Source organism: Natator depressus, chromosome 12 (assembly GCF_965152275.1).
Source record: "Natator depressus isolate rNatDep1 chromosome 12, rNatDep2.hap1, whole genome shotgun sequence".
In the NCBI taxonomy this organism is placed as follows: domain Eukaryota; kingdom Metazoa; phylum Chordata; order Testudines; family Cheloniidae; genus Natator; species Natator depressus.
Window position 1 is genome coordinate 6531441 of NC_134245.1, and position 20948 is coordinate 6552388.

The 20948-nt window shown below is 46.7% G+C and overlaps 1 protein-coding gene across 2 annotated transcripts; it reads left to right on the top strand.

Moving 5' to 3' along the window:
- The first annotated feature begins 3036 nt into the window (after window positions 1-3036).
- Window positions 3037-19754, top strand: CFAP20 (cilia and flagella associated protein 20). 2 transcript variants are annotated; one of them, XM_074968471.1, is made up of 6 exons: window positions 3039-3257; window positions 14197-14276; window positions 15524-15635; window positions 16453-16641; window positions 17924-18034; window positions 19372-19754. In XM_074968471.1, exons 1-6 carry the CDS (start codon window positions 3174-3176, stop codon window positions 19375-19377), a joined length of 582 nt encoding a protein of 193 aa, XP_074824572.1. In that variant the 5' UTR covers window positions 3039-3173; the 3' UTR covers window positions 19378-19754. The 2 variants fall into 2 exon arrangements, with proteins under 2 accessions (XP_074824571.1, XP_074824572.1); XM_074968470.1 differs by lacking the exon at window positions 19372-19754 and having other exon boundaries at window positions 3037-3257; window positions 17924-18043.
- Window positions 19755-20948: the final 1194 nt, after the last annotated feature.

The window sequence follows — 20948 nt, forward strand, 5'->3', positions numbered from 1 at the left end:
AGCGTGGGCGCAGGGGGGCGGGCTCAGAAAGACAAAGGTTGAGAACCCCTGCTCGAGATGACCAAAGAGCTAGTAGGGTAGGAGAAGAAGGGCAAGCACATGAGACCCAATTTAGGGATGGGAGAACGAGAGTCTTATGAAGACTTTTTGTTGATTTTGTTACAAACTAATTTAAACTCCAGCACCTGTATAAAGAGTTGGGAGAAAAGCTCTTTTGTCAAAAATTCAGCAGCCCGCTCGCCTTCTTTAAGGGTGGAGAGCGTTCCCACTCACAGCTCTGAGTCCTCCCCTGAGACCCCCAGCAAAAGCAGAAAGCAAGGCTTGTCCTGCCAGGGGCTGCAAAGGCTAAAACAAGCAGGGGAAAAACGTAACCCTCGCAGGGTCTCAACAGCCCAAAATGCAGCACCATGCTCCAGCCCAGCGATTTTGCTCCCCTAGCACCGGGAGGGAATTGCAATAGGGAGACCAGAACGAGCTCCTCTACCTCCCTTCCATTTCCTCACCCCCCCCAGTCTCCCCCTCCCTTCCATCTCCTCACCCCTCCTCTGCCTCCCCTCAGCCACCTCCTCCCGTCCATCTGCCTGCCCCTCCTGAGCCTCCATCTCCCACTTCCCTCCATCTCCCTAAGCCTCCCCTGCCTCTATCTCCCCCTGCCTCCCCTCCCATCCATCTCCCCACCCCTCCTCTGCTCCCCCTCCCCTCCATCTTCCCTCCTCTTCCTCTGCCTCCCCCCAGCCTCTCCCTCCATCTTCCGCACCTCCTCTGCCTCCCCCAGTCTCTCCCACTCCTCCTTCTATGATGACATAACTGGCTCTGTGGATATGGGGAAAGCAGTAGACGTGATATATCTTGACTTTAGCAAAGCTTTTGTTACGGTCTCCCACAGTATTCTTGCCAGCAAGTTAAAGAAGTATGGGCTGGATGAATGGACTATAAGGACTATAAGGAGAGAAAGCTAGCTAGATTGTCGGGCTCAACGGGTAGTGACCAATGGATCCATGTCTGCTTGGCAGCCGGTATCAAGTGAGTGCCCCGAGGGTCGGTCCTGGGGCCAGTTTTGTTCAACATCTTCATTAATGATCTGGATGATGGGATGGTGTCATAACTATAAAGGGAAGGGTAACCACCTTTCTGTATACAGTGCTATAAAATCCCTCCTGGCCAGAGGCAAAGTCCTTTTACCTGTAAAGGGTTAAGAAGTTTAGGTAACCTGACCCAAAATGACCAATGAGGGGACAAGATACTTTCAAATCTGGAGGGGGGGAAAGGCTTTTGTCTGTCTGTGTGATACCTTTGCCGGGAACAGATCAAGGATGCAAGCCCTCCAACTCCTGTAAAGTTAGTAAGTAATCTAGCTAGACAATGCATTAGGTTTTCTTTGTTTTTGGCTTGTGAAATTCGCTGTGCTGGACGAAATATGTATTCCTGTTTTTGTGTCTTTTTGTAATTTAAGGTTTTGCCTAGAGGGATTCTCTATGTTTTGAATCTGACTGCCTGTAAGATTATCTTCTTCCAATTCTGCTCTTACAGAGTTGTTCTCTTATCTTTTTTTGTTCTTCTAATAAAGCTCTGTTTTTTAAGAATCTGACTGGGTTTTTTGGGTCTTAAAAATCCAAGGATGGTCTGTGCTCATTTTGTTTATTCTCAAGCCTCCCCAGGAAAGGGGGTGTAAGGGCTTGGGGGAATATTTTGGGGGAATAGGACTCCAAGTGGTCCTTTCCCTGTTCTTTGTCTAAATCACTTGGTGGTGGCAGCATACTGTTCAAGGACAAGGCAGAATTTGTGCCTTGGGAAAGCTTTTAACCTAAGCTGGTAAAAATAAGCTTAGTGGGTCTTTCATGTGGGTCCCCACATCTGTACCCTAGAGTTCAGAGTGGGAGGGAACCCTGACAATGGATTGCACCCTCAGCAAGTTTGCAGATGACACTAAGATGGGGGGGAGAGGTAGATACACTGGAGGGTAGGGATAGGGTTCAGAGTGACCTAGACAAAATGGAGGATTGGGCCAAAAGAAATCTGATGAGGTTCAACAAGGACAAGTGCAGAGTCCTGCACTTAGGATGGAAGAATCCCGTGCACCGCTACAGACTAGGGACCGACTGGCTCGGCAGCAGTTCTGCAGAGAAGGACCTAGGGGTGACAGTGGATGAGAAGCTGGATATGAGTCAGCAGTGTGCCCTTGTTGCCAAGAAGGCTAATGGCATATTGGGCTGTAGTAGTAGGAGCGCTGCCAGCAGATGGAGGGACGTGATCGTTCCCCTCTGTTCGGCACTGGTGAGGCCTCATCTGGAGTCCTGTGTCCAGTTTTGGGCCCCACGCTACAAGAAGGATGTGGACAAATTGGAGAGAGACCAGCAGAGGGCAATGAAAATTATTAGGGGGCTGGGACACCTGATTTATGAGGAGAGGCTGAGGGAACTGGGATTGTTTAGTCTGCAGAAGAGAAGAATGAGGGGGGATTTGATAGCTGCTTTCAACTACCTGAAGGGGGGTTCCAAAGAGGATGGCTCTAGACTGTTCTCAGTGGTAGCAGATGACAGGACAAGGAGTAATGGTCTCAAGTTGCAGTGGGGGAGGTTTAGGTTGGATATTAGGAAAAACTTTTTCGCTAGGAGGGTGGTGAAGCACTGGAATGGGTGACCTAGGGAGGTGGTAGAATCTCCTTCCTTAGAGGTTTTTAAGGCCCGGCTTGACAGAGCCCTGGCTGGGATGACTGAGTTGGGGATTGGTCCTGCTCTGGGCCGGGGGCGGGACTAGACACCTCCTGAGCTCCCTCCCAGCCCTGAGAGTCTAGGGTTCCGCCCCCTCCCCCGCTCTGCCTGAGGGGCGGGGCACCCCGGCGTGCGGCTGTTACCATAGCAACGCGCACACGCCGACAACACACGGCCCCTCCGCGGGGCGGGAGAGTAGTTCCGGCTGCAGGGGAAAGTAGTTCCTTGGTGACGGTGCGCGACCCGGCGGAAGGGGGCTGAACCAAGCGCCGCAGAGCCAATCACGGGGAACATTGTGAGGCGCGGAAGAATCTCATGCAGGCCCCTCCCCTTCCTGGGGGGGGCAGGTGACCCAACCTCTCCCTCCGCGCGGCGAGCGGGTGGCCTGGGCTCGGCGGCGGCGAGGAGCGGAGGGAGCCGGGCCGGGCCGGCCGCGAGACCCTTCCCCTCCCCGGCGGCGGGATGTTCAAGAACACGTTCCAGAGCGGCTTCCTCTCCGTGCTCTACAGCATCGGCAGCAAGCCCCTGCAGATCTGGGACAAGAAGGTGCCGGGGCCCGGGGGGGGATCGGGGCCGGGCCCCTGCAGATCTGGGACAATAAGGTGCCGGCGCCTGGGGGGGGCCCGGAGCGGGGGATCGGGGCCGGGCCTCTGCAGATCTGGGACAGGAAGGTACCGGCGGGCTGGGGCAGGGTGGAGCTGGGCGGGAGGGAGGCGCCCCGGGCTCCTCCAATGCCCCCGTGCCTGGCACCACTTCCCCGGGGCGGTGACAGCAAGAAACCGCTCGTGGCTTCGATTTTGGGGCGGGCTGCGGTCTCTGGGACGCGTGGGTTGCGTGGGGGCACGGACTCCTCCCCCAGGTCTTAGGGGCCTCAGTGCCGTGTCTGTGCCCGGTCAGATCCTGAGAGGTGGGTAATCTGCTGTCCCTATGGCAACCAGCTGCCTGGCAACCTGCATCCCAGGCCTGGCCATCACTGGTTGCTTGGCAGGTCTACACGGGGGGGCGGGGGGCCTCTTCTGCTCTGGGACAGTTCCTGGAGGAGTGAGCCCATTCCTGACAAGCTGCCCTCCAAATGGAGTATGTCCTCATGCATGGGGCAGGGTGCGCCAGGATAGGCCAGGGCTATCGTCTCTTGGGGGAAGGCACGGTCACAAAATGATCTTTCTTTGGGTCTCAGTCAGGAAACTTGTGAGCTCCTGCTGCCTTGTAGGCAATGCATGTTACTTGTCCTTTGGCATAGTGACTGGAGCTGGCTGTGCAGCATTCAAATACCATTGCTTGAAAGGCTTTCTCTTTCAATAACATAGTATTGTAACCTTCTAATTTGCAGAGCCACTTCTGCAAAAGCTAGCCAACTTTTGTTCCATCCATGAAGCTACTTCACAGCTCGTCATTTACAGGTGTCATGGAGGCTGCTGCCTATAAGTAATAAGGAAAGCATCTGATTTTCTGTTTTAATTGATAAGAAACTCCCCCCCCATACTCGCCCCCCACAACTCCTTCTCCAAAAAGAAATCAGGGGTTTATCTGGAATAACGCCAGAAATGGTTACTTGTATCTAAAGGATTGCCTGCACAGAGCAGTAATGCAGACTGTGACGGTTTGATTTCTAAACTTCGCTACTGTGTTGAACATTAATTGGTCCATGCTGACCCTGCTGGTGCACACTAACGGTTTCCTAGTGCACTTTAAAATAGTATTACGTTAAAGCGCACTAGAGAGGATTACAAAGAGTTTACTCATTACCGTATACAGACACCCCCCGGGTTACACAAGACCTGACTTACGCAAATTCGCACTTACGGAAAAAGTTCCGTAAACTAGAAATAGGAGTTGTGGGGGGTTTTTTTTTCTCCGTAACATTCGGGTATACGTTTCGGACTTATGCAAAATTCGAGTTATGCAAGGCTTTCCGGAACTGAACGATTGCATAAGTTGGGGAGCATCTGTATGCAAAGAGGGAGCCCAGGAACCCCGCCCCACACATGCAGTTTTGGGGCATCTGCGTACAATTGAAAAATTCCTAAAAACAAACACTGGAAAATAGAAGCCCTAATGATAAGCAGCAGCATACAGTGTTCTGAAGTATAAGAAACCATCCTCGGAACTTCTACCAGTTTTGATCCTTAATGCAGAGATCTTGTCCTTGTCCCAAGAGTGATTGTGTGTTAATAAGGCAGCGTCTCTTAGGAATACCAAGTTTAGTGTCTGCAGTTTTCTCTTTGACTCATACTGCACTTTGAGGTCCTCAAGAAGAAAAATTTCCCTTCGCACACTATACAATATGAAGTAGTCAGTGTAAAATCTAGTTAATTTTAGAAAATGAGATACAAATAAGTATCTGTTTCTACCCCTGCCCCCAAATCTCCTTGCCAAATGTTGTGGTCTGAAAATAGCATGTTTCTATTTTTAAAAGTTTACTTATTTCACTATGGTTAGCACCCCATGTTTGTGGGGGTCTTTCGTATAGCAACTGGAAAAATTAAAGTGACTAAGCAATATGCTGTCAAATGGTCAAAGTAAACAACCCGGGGAAAAATAGGTAATTCGTTTTTGCTCTGTCAGTTAGTCATCTTGGGTATTACTTGGAGCAGTAGGATGTCAGCCAAAGATGCTTTTGTTTTGTTTATGTTCCTTTTAAAAGTGGCCTGCAAAGGGCAGTTAAAAATGGTGTCCGTCGTGTCCCCCCCCCCCACACACACACACTGTAGGATGTGTAAAGAAGTCTTAAAAATTAAGACGCTTTCCTACATAGAAATGGCAAGAATGTCAGCTTTGGTTTTGCTACAATGCTTTTTAGGCCTCTCAGATGTCTGTCAGCTCTTGCAGGTGTTGAACCTTTAACAGAGACATCCCTTTCCCCCAGAGTACTCATTAGTCACTGATGATCTGCAAAAACCAACCCCAAAATAAGTTAGAAACAGTCTGACTAAATCTCCTCCCCCCAAAATTGCTTTAGTATTCAGTCTCTTGTGACATCATAATCTCACTAGTTGTCCATTCATAATTACCTGAAATTTTAATGTAACTTAGGAGGCAGGAAAACATCTGTTATTTATAAAAACCATTTCAGGCCTTCTCTGTACATCACAGAGCAGCCCAAAAAGAGGGTTGGGTTGGGGGCAGGCAAGAGCCCTTCTTTTTTCTTTTTGGAGGTGCCTGTTAAATTGGAGGTGTGTTTTGTTACAGGGATCCCTTGTGCTGCTTCAGGGATGTGGGCTAGATATATTAAATAAAACAAGGCCTATTTGTGGTCTGAATGAGAGCCCCGTGGTGCTTTCCTAGTATACTACAGTGGACTGTGTTGCAAACCCCTGTGAGGGCGAAGAAATGTTGTTGTTTTTTTAAACGCTATTCGGCCAACATCCAGGCTGTAAGAAATGCTAGCTTTATAAGGCCTCAGTCATGCAGCTTCTTGCATGTGAGAAGATTGCTGTGCCTGCATGGAGCCTCATTGGAGTTAATAGGAGCAGCCTGTTCGCAAGCAGTTAGTTGCAGGATCAGGGCCGAAATAAACAACAGATCTAGAGGAGCCAGTGGATGAAGTGCTATTCTAAGAGAAATACTCGTGCCCATAGGGATGTTGTTAACCATGAGGTTTGTAAGCCGTTCTTTTTTTCTTTTGTAATGGTCTCATTAAAATGTAAGGGCTCCCAAGTCCTGCATCTTGGCAGGAAGTTAGACATTCACTAGATGACCCTTGCGGACCCTTCTAACCCTATGGTTCTATGATTCTAAGACTTTGTCTACACTACTGGGGTAAGTCAACATCAGTCGCGCTACTCCAGCTACGTGAATAACGTAGCTGGAGTTGACGTCTCTTAGGTCGACTTACTGTGCTGTCTACACTGTGCTGCATCGACGGGAGACGCTCTCCAGTCGACTTACCTTACTCCTCTTGTACCGGAGTCGACTAGAGAACGGTCGATTTAGTGGGTCTTCAGTTTTGGGCCCCACACTACAAGAAGGATGTGGAAAAATTGGAAAATGTCCAGCGGAGGGCAACAAAAATGATTAGTAAAAAGAAAAAGGAAAAGGAGTACTTGTGGCACCTTAGAGACTAACCAGTTTATTTGAGCATGAGCTTTCGTGAGCTACAGCTCACTTCATCGTTAGTGAGCTGTAGCTCACGAAAGCTCATGCTCAAATAAACTGGTTAGTCTCTAAGGTGCCACAAGTACTCCTTTTCCTTTTTCTTTTTACGAATACAGACTAACACGGCTGTTACTCTGAAAAATGATTAGGGGACTGGAACACATGACTTTTGAGGAGAGGCTGAGGGAACTGCGATTGTTTAGTCTGCGGAAGAGAAGAATGAGGGGGGATTTGATAGCTGCTTTCAACTACCTGAAAGGGGGTTCCAAAGAGGATGGATCTAGACTGTTCTGAGTGGTAGCAGATGACAGAACGAGGAGTAATGGTCTCAAGTTGCAGTGGGGGAGTTTTAGGTTGGATATTAGGGAAAAACTTTTTCACTAGGAGGGTGGTGAAACACTGGAATGTGTTACCTAGGGAGGTGGTGGAATCTCCTTCCTTAGAAGTTTTTAAGGTCAGACTTGACAAAGCCCTGGCTGGGATGATTTAGTTGGGGACTGGTCCTGCTTTGAGCAGGGGGTTGGACTAGATGACCTCCTGAGGTCCCTTCCAACCCTGATATTCTATGATTCTATGACCCCAGTGTAGACATGGCCTAAGTGAGTGACAGCACTGGTTAGAGATGGATAGTCTGGGTGGGAATTGTGCAAATGCTCTTACATTGCCTGCTGACCTGTTGTTCTCCCGAGTGCTGGGCCACTCAGATACTTGACTGTCATGGTGAAGTGCGCTGAACTCTGGGCCAGGTCATTGTGATGGGGGGTCGATGTCCATTGGGAACTAGACTAAAGTTGGGACATGCCTCTCAACTGTGGCACCCTGCACAGCTGAACCTCAGTTTCCATCTTACAACTACTCTTAAAATGCTCTTTTAATAATCCATTTTTAAAAGTAAATGGGTTTGTCACTCTTTCACCTGCACTCTTACTCTGCTTATAGTTAGGGGTCTTCTGAGATTTTTAGCATTTCCTGAGGATCTGGGTTCACTTGTAATATGTCAAGAGCTAGTAGTCTTGTTAGGCATTGTCTGTTAAGGAAACTGGCACTGATGTACCTGTTTTGATGTAATCACTGGTCACATAAGGTAAGCTGCCCTGGTGTAAACCCTACTAAGTGCTGGTATAGATTGTCTACATCAAGGATCTGTGCTGGTGTAACTATACTGATGTAGTTACACCTATGCCAATTTTCTTAATGTAGATGGGGGTGGGGGGAGAGGGCAAAGTCTTTCTAAATATCTTGGAAGCTGTCATAAATGTAAAGGGAAGGGTAACCACCCTTCTGTATACAGTGCTATAAAATCCCTCCTGGCCAGAGGCAACATGCTGTTACCTGTAAAGGGTTAAGAAGCTCAGCTAACCTGGCTGGCACCTGACCCAAAGAACCAATAAGGGGACAAGATACTTTCAAATCTTGGGGGGAGGAAGGTTTTCTTTGTGCTCTTTGTTTATGTGGTTGCTCTCTCTTGGGACTGAGAGAGGCCGGACGGAAATCCATCTTCTCCACCCATCCTAATCCAAGTCTCCAATATTGCAACCAGTAGAGGTAAACCAGGCAAGGCGGATTAGTTTATCTTTTGTTTTATGTGAATTTTCCCTGTGTTAAGAGGGAGGTTTATTCCTGTTTTCTGTAACTTTAAGGTTTTGCCCAGAAAGGGATCCTCTGTGTTTTGAATCTGAATACTCTGTAAAGTATTTTCCATCCTGATTTTACAGAGGTGATTTTTTACCTTTTTCTTTCTTTAAATTAATTGATTGATTAAAAAAAAATCCTTCTTTTAAGAACCTGACTGATTTTTTCCATTGTTCCAAGATCCAGGGGTTTGGGTCTTTGATGATTTTCTAACCTATTAGTTAGGATATTATTTTCAAGCCTCCCCAGGAAAGGGTGTGTGTAGGGCTTGGGGGGATATTTTGGGGAGGAAGGCTTCTGCAAGTGGGCTCTTTCCCTGTTCTTTGTTTAAAACACTTGGTGGTGGCAGCATACGGTTCAAGGGCAAGGCAAAGTTTGTACCTTGAGGAAGTTTTTAACCTAAGCTGGTAAGAATAAGCTTAGGGGGTCTTTCATGCGGGTCCCCACATCTATACCCTAGAGTTCAGAGTGGGGAAGGAACCCTGACAGAACCCTTCACTTTACATAGACGAACGTGGACAATGGAAACCTTTCCTTGATTATGCTGTGTGAACAGTGTGGCTTTCAAGTCTCCTTATGAGTTAGTTTTCATTCCTTCTCTTTTACTCTCCCTCCCTCCCACTCCCCCATGGGCTGCAGTTAGTCTCTGGGCAGGTGGTTTGGCAATGAGGGCAGCTCTTTCACTCATCTGCTCTGTACTTAGCATCATGCTCACAGACTTTGCTTCTGGAGTCCAAAGTGGATTATGCCACTGAAAATTGAAGTGGACATCCTTTGCTTTCTAAGATAGAGGAAGAGCTAGTGCCTATCCCAACACCATCCTGCCAGAACAGCCACCAGAGCCCCCTAAATACAGAATGTGTTTTCTAGCTCTTTTAGACTTTTTTGTGCAGAGCAGATCAGTCTTCAGATCACTTACTCAGGGAGTGCATCTCCTGCCATTTCAGAGTCATCCGGGCCTTTCTGGGAGACCTGTTTTGCAAGGCACTGTCACTATCTCCATTTTAACACTTAGTTAATCAGAACCTCTCTTCATTCCTGAGCCCTTGGCTCTCTGATCTCAGGGGAACTCATTGCAAGCTGTTCTGCTACAGTGGATAGAAACTGTTCAACGGAACTTATCAAATCGATTGATTCTCTGAATGATTTCTCCAAGCACGGAACTACTGAGACTTTCCTTGAACTGAAAGATTAAAGATTAAAAGGTAGAGCAACTTCAAATGCTGTTCTCTAGCAATGCAGTGTATTGACAGTGTTTGGTATTCACCTGAATACCAAATAACTCTTGGAATCTGACCACAGAATACAAATAGCTGTTACTTCCATGGTTTCCCTGACCAGTGTGGAAGGGACCATTTTCTGGAACGACATTAGAAAACCCTGCTATACCCATGTATGGGTGGAATATAGCACAGTCAGACTAGCATGACTCTCAAGGGGGAGGAGAATCCACGCCTACAGTGGTCAGGGAAATGATGCTAGCAACAGCAGAGTTTAAACACAGCTGTTGCTAGCATGGTTCCAGCCGCAGAAATGACCTACCCGTGTCTGCACTAATGCTGGACAGCAATAAAATACTTGTTGGCACCTCTAGAGGTCTCCCTCAGCCTATTTAATTCACTATTCACCACTTGGACTGAACTTGAATTCTTCTATCAAGGGCTGGGTTAATCTTACATTTCTCCAATCTTCTAGTTACACTGATCTAAGGTGTTACTAGTAACAATAGTAGGTAAAAAATATGTCCATACAAAACTGATTCTTTTTTTTTTTTTTTTAAGATGGTTGCGTCCTTTGAAGTCCAGCCATTTTTGAGTGTGTGAATAAGAATTTGATTGTCTTTAGAGTGCAGGCAGGTTAATAATTAGTAAATTAGTGTAACTCAGACTAGGATTATCCATTTATATGGTTGATAATATCCACAGTTGCATAAAATAGGACTTGATAGGATTTTTTTCCCCCTCTACTTCCAAAAAAGTCATCTTTGGGATGTGACAATGTATAGAAAATGTTAGCTCAAAATTAGTTTTTCTGGAAGTGTAACTTCTGAGCATTCAAAGTTGCAACAAAAACCCCTTCACTTTAACTGCACTGGTCATTGCTGAGCATCTGCTGTAATCTATAGTTATAAACATTCTCTTTCCACGACATCAAGAGATCCCTCGCTGAGCAATGCTGCTGTAATCAGTATTAACTGCTATCAGGATGTCAGCCTCTGGGGTAGTGAACTGCATGGGGTGGGGTGTTAAGTAATGGTATCCAGAGCCTTTCAGCTGTCTTCTCTTTGGAGTGTCAAATTAGCTCTGGTTGATAACCTAGTTCTGATGAGTCTTTAGAGGCCTTTGTGAAACAAGCTGGTTGTCCCACACTTCCCCCAGTTTCTAGGGAAGGATCGGGGCTCAATGTCTGAGTGCCAATAGAGTCCTTTGGAGAAGGGGTTGTGTGTGTTTTATGCTGCTTTCTCTGTGTACCCCACTTTGGTTTTGATAGCTAATCAACTCATCTACTACCCTAACAAACTGTTGTTGTTTTTGTAGACTAGTCTACTTCATCTCTAAATGTTGGCATCCCAAATTCTTTGTAATTCTTTATATTCTGCCCTTGGATGCATGCCATGACTATGCCCTCTGCCCTGCTTGGCTGTCTTATCCATGCTTTCTCTGTTGTCCTGCCTACCTTATATCTTTCCTCTTGTCTCCTCATCCTGCTCCTAGGAAAGTTTTGTGAGAAGAAACACGTTCCCTCTGTGATCATTCAATGTGTCTCTTGCGTTTGGAGAGAGAAACTGGCTTTCACGGACCATGACTAGTCAATTTCACGTTGCACTAAATTGACCTGGTGGCAGAAGGAAAAGAACACATTCTTTTACTAGTCAAACATTGATTAACTAATGAACTATCATCCATACTGGCAGTCTCACGAGAGAATCCGAAAACTGAACCTTCCCTATTTCCCCTTTTCGTCACTAAGAAATCTTGGCCTACCAATGGTACAGTCCTGGGATTACCAATGGTTAAGCCCCTTCATTTTCAGTTTAAACAGATTTTTTTTTTTTTTAAATAAAAAAATCCCGGGTTTTACAAAAAGTAATATTTTTTTCTCTGATTTTTCACCCTACTTTTGTATCCGTCAAATATACAAAAAATAACTTGTTTTGTTAGGAAACTAAAATACATTGCATGAGATGTGTATTACGATAATACGTTAGCCTGTGTGTGTATGCAAAGCTGCCTGGTGAAGTAAAGCTCTGTATTCGTTGTGACGATACACACAATAAGCAAACAGGCACGCAGGCAAGCTCTGAAGTGTGTGTGCATCTGAAGGTAGTGATGCATCTCATGCCCACCACGTACATGTTTTAGCTACATACAGTACTGTAGGAGACTGGGTCTTGGAAAAGACTCCTTAAAAAGACTGCTGCGAGCCTATGCTATGCAGGACTTTGGGAAATTACACTGAAGGACTTCACATAACACAGTGAGTGTTTATAAATATTTTTAAATATTGGGCCCAATTATTAAATGTTAATATAGTTCTAAGTCTACAGCAGTAAACTGTTTATTCAAACAAGTTTTATTGGAGATTGAAGGGATATTGTTTTCTTAAACTCAGAAGTGGCATTGTGTTTTGAGTTCTGTTTTAATTCTGCAGCCAACCACACTGAATTCTGTTAATCAAAGCATTCATCTACTGAATACTTTTCTCCCCGGTCCTTCTGTCCGCCAAACTAAACCCTGATATTTACCAAGAACAATTTTTAATATTTTTTGCACTGATTTTTCAGCTGTTTTTGTTGTTGTGGTAATAAACACTGATAAATTCCCAGGAAAAATGAAATAAAATCAAAAGCAAAAACGAAGGGGCCTACCAATGGTGAAAGCTGTAATGTAGCCTGAGAGCAGGTATTCTTATCTAACCCAGCTAACAGTGTTACTTTCCCTAATATATAGAACCCCACATTAGTCTTCTAATGGGATGATTCCAGTTGCAGGTAACACAAACATCAAATAATCTTAACATTGCCATGTTAGTTTCTTTTACACAGACCTATAAATAAATGGGAGATGTATTTGGTGCAGAAGAGGCATAGGATTGGAGAACAGGAATACGCTGCTATCCCTTGAGGAGAGTCTCTCTCTGGCAGCTTAACATCTTTATCTGTGATGGCTCGGAATGGGATTAAAAATATGGTCTGTCAATCCATGCTAGCATTCCTACCATTACCAGCATCCATTTCAGGTGATCTGAATAGAGACATCCTTAAAGACCAGAGAGAGGTGGGCTCCTTATTTCTCTCTTTTGGCAAACACACACATTATTATCCACTGTAGGTCCATCTAGAGCAACTGACTAAGCAGTTTGAAGATGAATTGCTGGTTTTGTAAATCGTTTTATTACGTACGACTGGACTTCTCCCATTAGATGGTTAATGTGGTTCTGTATTTTAGCAGCAGAGTGGTGCGATATAAGTTGAATCGTGGATTCACACGGTTGCAATGTGCTGATTCCGCACAAGGTGATTTCATTAGCAAAGTGCCTTTAAATGCAGATCTCGATTTTTTTTTTTTAATTTTTTTTTTTTTTTAAATGTGGAACGAGCTGTTTTGTTAAAAAATGACGTCAAACCCTGAGATTCAGCATAAGTTGGTTGCTGAGAAGAGCAAGTGTGAGTTAGTATGCCGATTCCTATTCTGGCCTTCCTGCACTGTGCAGGGACCTGGCTGTGACTGACTTTACTGGATCATTGGAGATCTCATATCAGCTCTAAATCATGGCTTATTTTTTTCCCCCCCTCTAGCCTTACTCCATTATTAATCAGAGAGAGAGTAGTCTGAATTGGGTCATGAGGCCTCTGAGGGTCTCACCTCAGCCCATTGAACTCAGTGCTGCCAGCCATGAGTCTGTCCCAAATCCTTGTGAGGGGCCTGGGCATCCACTGGGGGGGTTCCCTCTAGCTTCTCCTGCCCAGTTCGCCCCACACCCAGGGCCCAACATAGCTGGTAACTCATTCACCTGCAGCAGGTGATGTCCTGCAAGGGCAGCTAATGGCTCTTGTCTCAGACCTTCCCAGAGGCATTGAACAGTGCGTGACAAGCACCTTGCGTGTGACCTCAGTGGTGAGCATTATTAGTGTGACTTTAAACAGGCTTTCTTCATCTGTTGCTGCTGTTTGCCTGACCATGCCAGGCTACAGTGTCCTGCCCTAGCAATGGGCAGTAGCACACAGGAGGTAAAAGTCCTGTAAGTGGAGAGGGTGTGCTGGGTGTGGATGCACTGGCCTGCAGGAGTCACGGATTAAGGAGGGAAGAAATTGACCTGGGTTTCCTGTACCTTTTGCTACAACCTCTCGCTCCTTTCCCTGGTTTGGTTTAACTTAGTACTTGTCTGGCTTGAGCATTCTTTGGGCCTTCATATACTAGACTTAAATGCATCCGAATGACTCAGCATGCATTTTGCTCTGTACTGTTTGTCAAGGTACTGTTTCTGGCCTCTGATGTCAGCATTTGGAGATGAGATTGGACCTTGCAGACTCTCAGTAAAGGCGTTTGCTGGCAGTGTGTCCTGTAGTAGTAATTGCTGTATGGGATGACGGAAGGTGTCCATCTGATTTCTTCATGTGACTGCCGAGAGAAGTTCTTGTGGGATGTCTTTCTAGTGTGCTCTTCTGGGCTGGGAGATCTCCCCTGCACTTCAGGAATGGCAGTTGTCTTTCATCTCTCCCGTGGCTAACAAACTGTTCCACTTTCTCTTGTTCTAGGTGCGGAATGGCCATATCAAAAGAATCACTGATAACGATATCCAGTCACTGGTGCTGGAGATTGAAGGAACAAATGTCAGGTAGAGTAAGAGACCATTCTTTTTCCTAACACGCTATGGAGCGTTAGCACTTCAAACAGAATGAATGATCATGGTGCCGCTTCAGTCATCTTCTCTTTCCCAGAGGCTATTCATCTCTTTTTTCCCCTGAGCTTATTGGTGAGATTTTTCTAAATCAAGTGGCCCCTTCTGTAGCACCGTTGTGGCACGGCCCATTCAAGCTCTGTTTTTATTCCAAGACATTTTGGTTTTTGCTGGAGTTTTTAAAATGCTTATAGAGCTCTGGATGCAAATTGAGCTCTGACTGCCAGTGACGTCTCCCCTCTCTCATCAAGTCCTACTAATATCCAGGTGTTTTCTTTTTCTCCTTATATAACTTGTGTTTTTTATTAGAGACAATTTGGGGCATTGTAGCCCGTGGGTTATCTAGTGCCAGGGGAGAGCTGAATTGTAGCAAAAGCAATGCACCATCTCTTGCATCTGATTGTCCTAAGACCCAATTGTTCCCTCAGTTAAAGACTTGAGGATGAGTGAAGCATCGCAGTAGCAGTAGGAAGCTAAAATATAAGAGGCTTTTGTTTACAAGACACATGGATTTTAGAGCTTGTCAGACCTTTGGCCCGAAGTTGTGGGGTTGTCTGGCCTCTAATGCTTTCTTAAACACATGTAGTGCTTGGGAGTTACTGCTCTTTTGTTCTGAGGGTGCTACCTGCTTAGATCAAGGGCTGAGGGAGGGTCTAGTGCTGTGTGCTTGAAGTGGGAACAGGAAGCTCTCATGATAACCTGGAAGTCTCCTATTAACCTGGTGGGGAAGGAAGAGTGTATTTGAACTGAATGGTGGTTTTGTCCTAGTCCTCCCCACCCTCCAGTATTTTCCCCATTGGAGTAGAACAGTCCACCTTTTCACTGAGGCCCCCACTGGGCCGATCTGCCTGGCTAGGTGTGTTCGGGTAATCTGATTGGCTGACCATCCCTTAGTACCCCATATGATCAAAGTGTAGCATACTGGTGCACCATGTGGAATTGCGAAGGGTGTCAGCGGAGCATAGCGCATCCATGCAAGGTAGTAACCAGAAGAGTGTCTCTAAGTGACCTGCAATTTTGTGTACTCCTTAGACCTGGAAAGCTTAAATCTAGCAGAAGGGCTTCCTGGCTAATTCCTCTTGTATGTGGATCTGTCTCAGAATGTGCTCTATTGATATATCTGCCATGTACCAGGCAGACTGAGATAAGGAGCTAGAAATATTAAGTGTCTCTCTCCTTCCCAGTACCACGTACATCACCTGCCCTGCTGACCCAAAGAAGACACTGGGCATCAAACTGCCCTTCCTGGTGATGATCATTAAGAACCTAAAGAAATACTTCACCTTTGAAGTGCAGGTGAGTGGGTAACATGCAGAGCTGCCTCAGTAGGGGTTAGAGGGGGGAGTATCTCCCCAGCCCCCAGTAACTGCTGGGTATAAAGAGAGTGGGAGCTGGCTGTCTCGAGACTCATGACTCCATCACCATAATATCTGAGCACTTTGCAGAAACTAATGAATCTCTTCTTAGCACCCCTGTGAGATAGTAAAATATTATCCCCGTTTGACATTGGCCCTAGTTAGCGGTGGTCTAGTGGACAGAACATAGGACTGGGACTCAGGAGACCTGGGTTCTATTCCTGGCTCCCCCACTGGTCTCCTGGGTGACTGTGGGGAAGTCATTTCCCCCTCTGTGCCTCAGTTTCCCAATCTGTAAAATGGGGATATTGATCCTGACCTCCTTTATGAAGTACTTTGAGATCTGCAGATGAAAAGCATATAGAAGAGCTAGGGATTATTAGTATGGTGATGAAGTGACTTGTCTAAGGTGACACAGGTAGTCTGTGGCAGAGCAAGATCTCCTAGTCCAGTGCATCAACCACAAGATCTTCCCTTTTTTTTTTTTCCCCTTCAGCCCCTTAGTATCAAGCCCTCTCTACCATTGCAGCCTGTCTTATGGCCATGAGCGAATGTAGTGACCATGTTTGAAACCCAGGTTTTCATGTTGCATCTAGGCACTGACTTCTTAATATTCTAGCTGTAAAGTGGAGGGGAAAGTCCTGTCCTACTGCACCTCCTGGAGTCTGACTCTGGGTTGGAGACTGCCTGTCTTGAGTGAACTCAGCCTGTCAAGGAGATACGGAAGTCAGCAAAGCTGTCTTTTTCCTCTGCATCAGGTGTTGGATGATAAGAATGTGCGCAGGCGCTTCCGGGCAAGTAACTACCAGAGCACAACCCGGGTGAAGCCCTTCATCTGCACCATGCCCATGCGGCTGGATGACGGCTGGAACCAGATTCAGTTCAACCTGTCCGATTTCACACGCCGCGCCTATGGCACGAACTACATCGAGACCCTGAGGGTCCAGGTATGAGCTAGGCCAAACGGCCCAGCTGCTGCCGGGGAGCCTACTTCTCAGAGGTCGGGGCTCCCCGCCCTCCATAGCCATAGAAATCATGCCCTGAAGTCTCCCTTCTTGCTAGCCAGGAGATTGGGCTGCTGGAGTCCAAGCAGAACAGGGGTCTGGACTCCACCCTGTTTGACTTCTTAGCCAGTTACCTGTCTTAACTGTGCACCATTAGAGGGGAGCAGCCCTGGTGTTCGTGACCTCATGTATTAGTGATGGGTGACTATATTGGGCTTCAGCCCTGCCCCACCCTTAATTCAGCTGCTTCTCAGATGATGGAACTAGCTGCATCTATGGTCTCTTCTCACCAGCCTTCAGCTACATGAGGAAGCTTGGGAGATGCTTTCTCTGGGGTGAGGTGGTATTTAAGTCTATTTGGGATGCCAGGCACACATCTGCCAGTGGGATGGAAGCCCTTATTCTCATTCCTATGCAGGGAAATCTTAAGGAGGGGCAGAATTGCCATTCTCACCAACAGCGAGGGCTCTGATAAAGAAAGGAGCAGTAGAGAGCAGAGATGGGGGTAATTGTGAGGAACCTTGTGTCATCTGGCAGCCAGTGCAGAGCTGATTCTGGGGAGTCTCCAGTGGTCTGCCCAGATCTCTTTAGCCAGCTCCCAGACATGTGCCATCTACTGAATGTGTTCCTGAAGAATGAAAGGTGCTAGTATAGGACAGAACAAGAACCAGCTCTGCTTCCATCTCCGAGCCTGTGCCAATCACATGAGCAGAGGTACTGGAAACTCTGAAAGATGTTCCGGTCATTATATATGGCCCAGTTAGACACTGCTTCCCAGGCTCTCACCCTCCCTAAACAGCTACCTTGCTGTTTATCATGACCCCTTTTCAGTCCGTTTTCAGCCTAGTACTTGAGATTTCATGAGACACTGGGACATCCAGCTATAAAAACCAAGGGCATGATGGGTGGCTAGGACACTTCAGAAGAGGGTGGAGGAGGAGCTGCTACCTTTTAAAGCCACTAGGAAGAAAGATGGGGGAATAGGATACCTCCAGGAAGACTTGACAAGGCGTCTGGGGCAGTCAGCAGATCAGCATAATGCCTGCAGCACTGATCACCAAAGTGGATTTTCTGGATCTGGGATTCTTAGATGATGGGAGAGTTCTGTAATCGACGAGTGGGGACAGGCTGTGTTGTGAGCCAAACCACTGTCAAGCTGAAGGGGAGAAGTATAAAGAGAGGATGTTAAAGATGCAGCCAATTCTCTCCGTCTTTCCATCACCAGATCCATGCGAACTGTCGCATCCGGAGGGTGTATTTCTCTGACAGACTCTACTCTGAGGATGAGCTTCCAGCAGAATTCAAGCTGTACCTCCCTGTTCAGAACAAGGCCAAGGTGAGCTAGCCTGATGAGGGAGAAGTGAGGAAGCAGCAGCTAGGGCCATCACAAATATCTCTCTCCTTTGTCTACCATTTCCTCCTCCTTCCTGATGTTTTAGCAATAAGAGGCCTTCACATGATATTTGTATCAGAAAAACATTTTCCCTTTGCTCACAGTAGGGAACATGCCCTTGCCACTTACGCCAATCACTGGCTCCCGGCTATTAAAATCACTAGCAATATCTCAAGTTGTTTATTGATTGGCAGTCTTCCCCAGGAAGCAGAGCACTGAAGGAGATGGCGACTCAGTTCCCTTCCCCACCCCTAGAAGGAGGCCTTCCAAATTTGGTGGGGAAGGGAGTGTGTGAGATAGTAGATGACAGAAGAAGGAGTAATGGTCTCAAGTTGCAGTGGGGGAGGTCTAGGTTGGATATCAGGAAACACTATTTCACTAGGAGGGTGGTGAAGCACTGGAATGGGTTACGTAGGGAGGTGGTGGAATCTCCTTCCTTAAAGGCTTTTAAGGTCAGGCTTGACAAAGCCCTGGCTGGGATGATTTAGTTGGGGATTGGTCCTGCTTTGAGCAGGGAGTTGGACTAGATACCTCCTGAGGTCCCTTCCAACCCTGGTATTGTATGATTCCCCTGCTGTTGTCTCGGTTCATCCCGTTCTGGGGTTGAACCCCAGAAGCTGCCCCCCTCTCGCTGGTGAGAGATGATAGAATTGTTGACAAACTGGCTGCTACTGATGCCCTCATCCAAGCAGAGGTGTTTGCCTCTGTTTCCTCCTTCCCTGGTCACTTACCTTGACTCCCATAGAGTTCCACTCTGATCTCTGTCCCTCTGACACTGGGAGCATCATTGCTGTGGCCAGGGACGAAGGATGAGTATGTTGCCGTCGCGTAGGGAGAGGCGCTGCAGTGTCCTTGGGGGGAGTGGGAGAAGAGCCCTCTGGATCATTCTTCAGTGATCAGTCTAGTCTCAGGGTCAGTATTGAGGGGCTTTATAGATAAATGTCCAGCCCTCCTTGACCAGACACCCTCATGATGAAAGAGCTTCTGGGCTGGGCGGAATAAGACAGACAGGGAGGAATTTGGAGAAACTTCTCAAGGGAGTGCATCTTCTCTCCCCGCCCCAAGGAGACTGATGTTTGTTTCGGGGTAGGTCAAGGGCTGGGTTAACAATTATATGCTGCAAAGGTCATGGCAATAGCATGTGGCCAGCAATGAAGATCGCTTAAGGCTGCCAATGGAGCGTTCCCTTCTGTACAATTACACGCAGCACGGGGGCACGTTGGAATAGCAGTGTCAGGTGCTAATTGCTTAATAATCCTGTCCCCTTTGTGCCCCCTCAGCAATAAACTGCACTGGAAAGAAACACGAGGAACGCGCCATGGCTCGGTATGAACATGAAGGCAGGTGGAGGAGAATGTCCTAATGAAACACAATTAGCTAAATGCACTCCGCATAGGGTAACTATTGAATAATTTGGTATCCCTTTCCTGGGCAGGACACAACTAACCATGTAATAATACAGTATTGGAATTGCATTGTACGTCCATAGGTAGCACAGAATCAGAGTATTTATCTGGCTGTTCCTAAAAGCAGAGTCTAAACACTGCGAGTGACACAGTACCTAATCTTTGCCTCGCTTGGGGGAATTACCAAGTAAATGAGAGTAGCGTGTCTGAAGAGAGGATCTGGTGTGGAATTACAGGGTTAAGTGTGCCCTCTCAAAGATACCAATGTGTTTTTCCTTTCCTGGTTTTCCATCTTTATTTTATATGTGCTCTAAATATGGATGTAATACTCATATTTTGAAAGTTATTAAACATTTGATTCTGTTTGTAAGTGTGTCCAGGCATCTCACTCCTTTGATGGTGCTCTTTCACTCACAGATGGTTGGACTTAAAAAGCTCTGAGGAATCTCTTTAGCAACCCAGATGTTAATATTGCCTCTGAATTGCACTTGGATTGGCAGCCTGCTCCCCAGAGGCCCAGCAGTGCTGTGGCTAGAGGTGCGCTAGCCACATCATGCAGGGCAACTTCAAACCCGGGGGCAGAATCTACCCCAGGGTGGCTCTCCATGCGTACTGCTCATCCCCGGAAGATGGGTCTGTATCCTTCATGCAAGTCTCTTATAAATAAGCCAGCTTTCCCAGGAGCCGCAAATCATTCAGTTTTATCTGCACACAATGGAAAGATTCACTCCGTTATTTGTATATTTATAGAACCTGTTCCAGCTCTGACTAGCCTTCGAACAGCCACTTGTAGGGAAAGGCACAAAATAACACAAACATTAACAATTGCTCCTTTCCTTTGGAGCTTTAGCAGAGCAGTTGAACAGGAGCTAAAGCACAGTGTTTTCCTGTTCTAAACCAGCCTTTCTCCTCTCTCAGCCCAATCTGGGTGAGTGTTGTTTCCATTCTGTGTCAGTCTTAACAAAATTAATGTTAGCAAACTTATGTCCGTAATGCAAGCTAAAGAGTGACGGACAGACCTTCTCTCTCTGGGTCTAACGGGGGAGGTGGCCTTTGACAAGGAGGCTGAAATTTACCCCCTCGGAGTTGCTCGTAGAGCACTTCTGGCAGGAAATATCGGGGGGTGTTCTAACAACTGAATTTCCAGGTAGCTTTGATTAATAAAACACTTAACATGGGAGAGGATATAGAAGATGGGAGGCATCAATCCTGCATTGACACCCTTAATCTTGGCTTGGCTTCAGACTTGTTTCAGTCCCACCCATCTGCTCAGTGCCAAGACTGCCCTTAATGAAGTTCATCTGTAATCTGTCCAGACACATTTACTGAGCTTGCCAAAGGCTGCACTTGACTGCAAGTGAGAGGTGGTGGGGGGGAGATCTTGGCCTCTTTGAGACGACCAGTAAGTCCCAGAGGAGAGAAACATGGCCCCCAATGGAAGCCTTTGCTCA

Excerpts from the sequence above, each read along its gene's own strand:
- CFAP20 (XM_074968470.1), top strand. The coding sequence starts at position 3,174 with ATGTTCAAGAACACGTTCCAGAGCGGCTTCCTCTCCGTGCTCTACAGC. Across the intron at positions 15,636-16,452 it reads ACTTCACCTTTGAAGTGCAG|GTGTTGGATGATAAGAATGT; the intron begins GTGAGTGGGTAA and ends CCTCTGCATCAG. Across the intron at positions 16,642-17,923 it reads TCGAGACCCTGAGGGTCCAG|ATCCATGCGAACTGTCGCAT; the intron begins GTATGAGCTAGG and ends TTCCATCACCAG.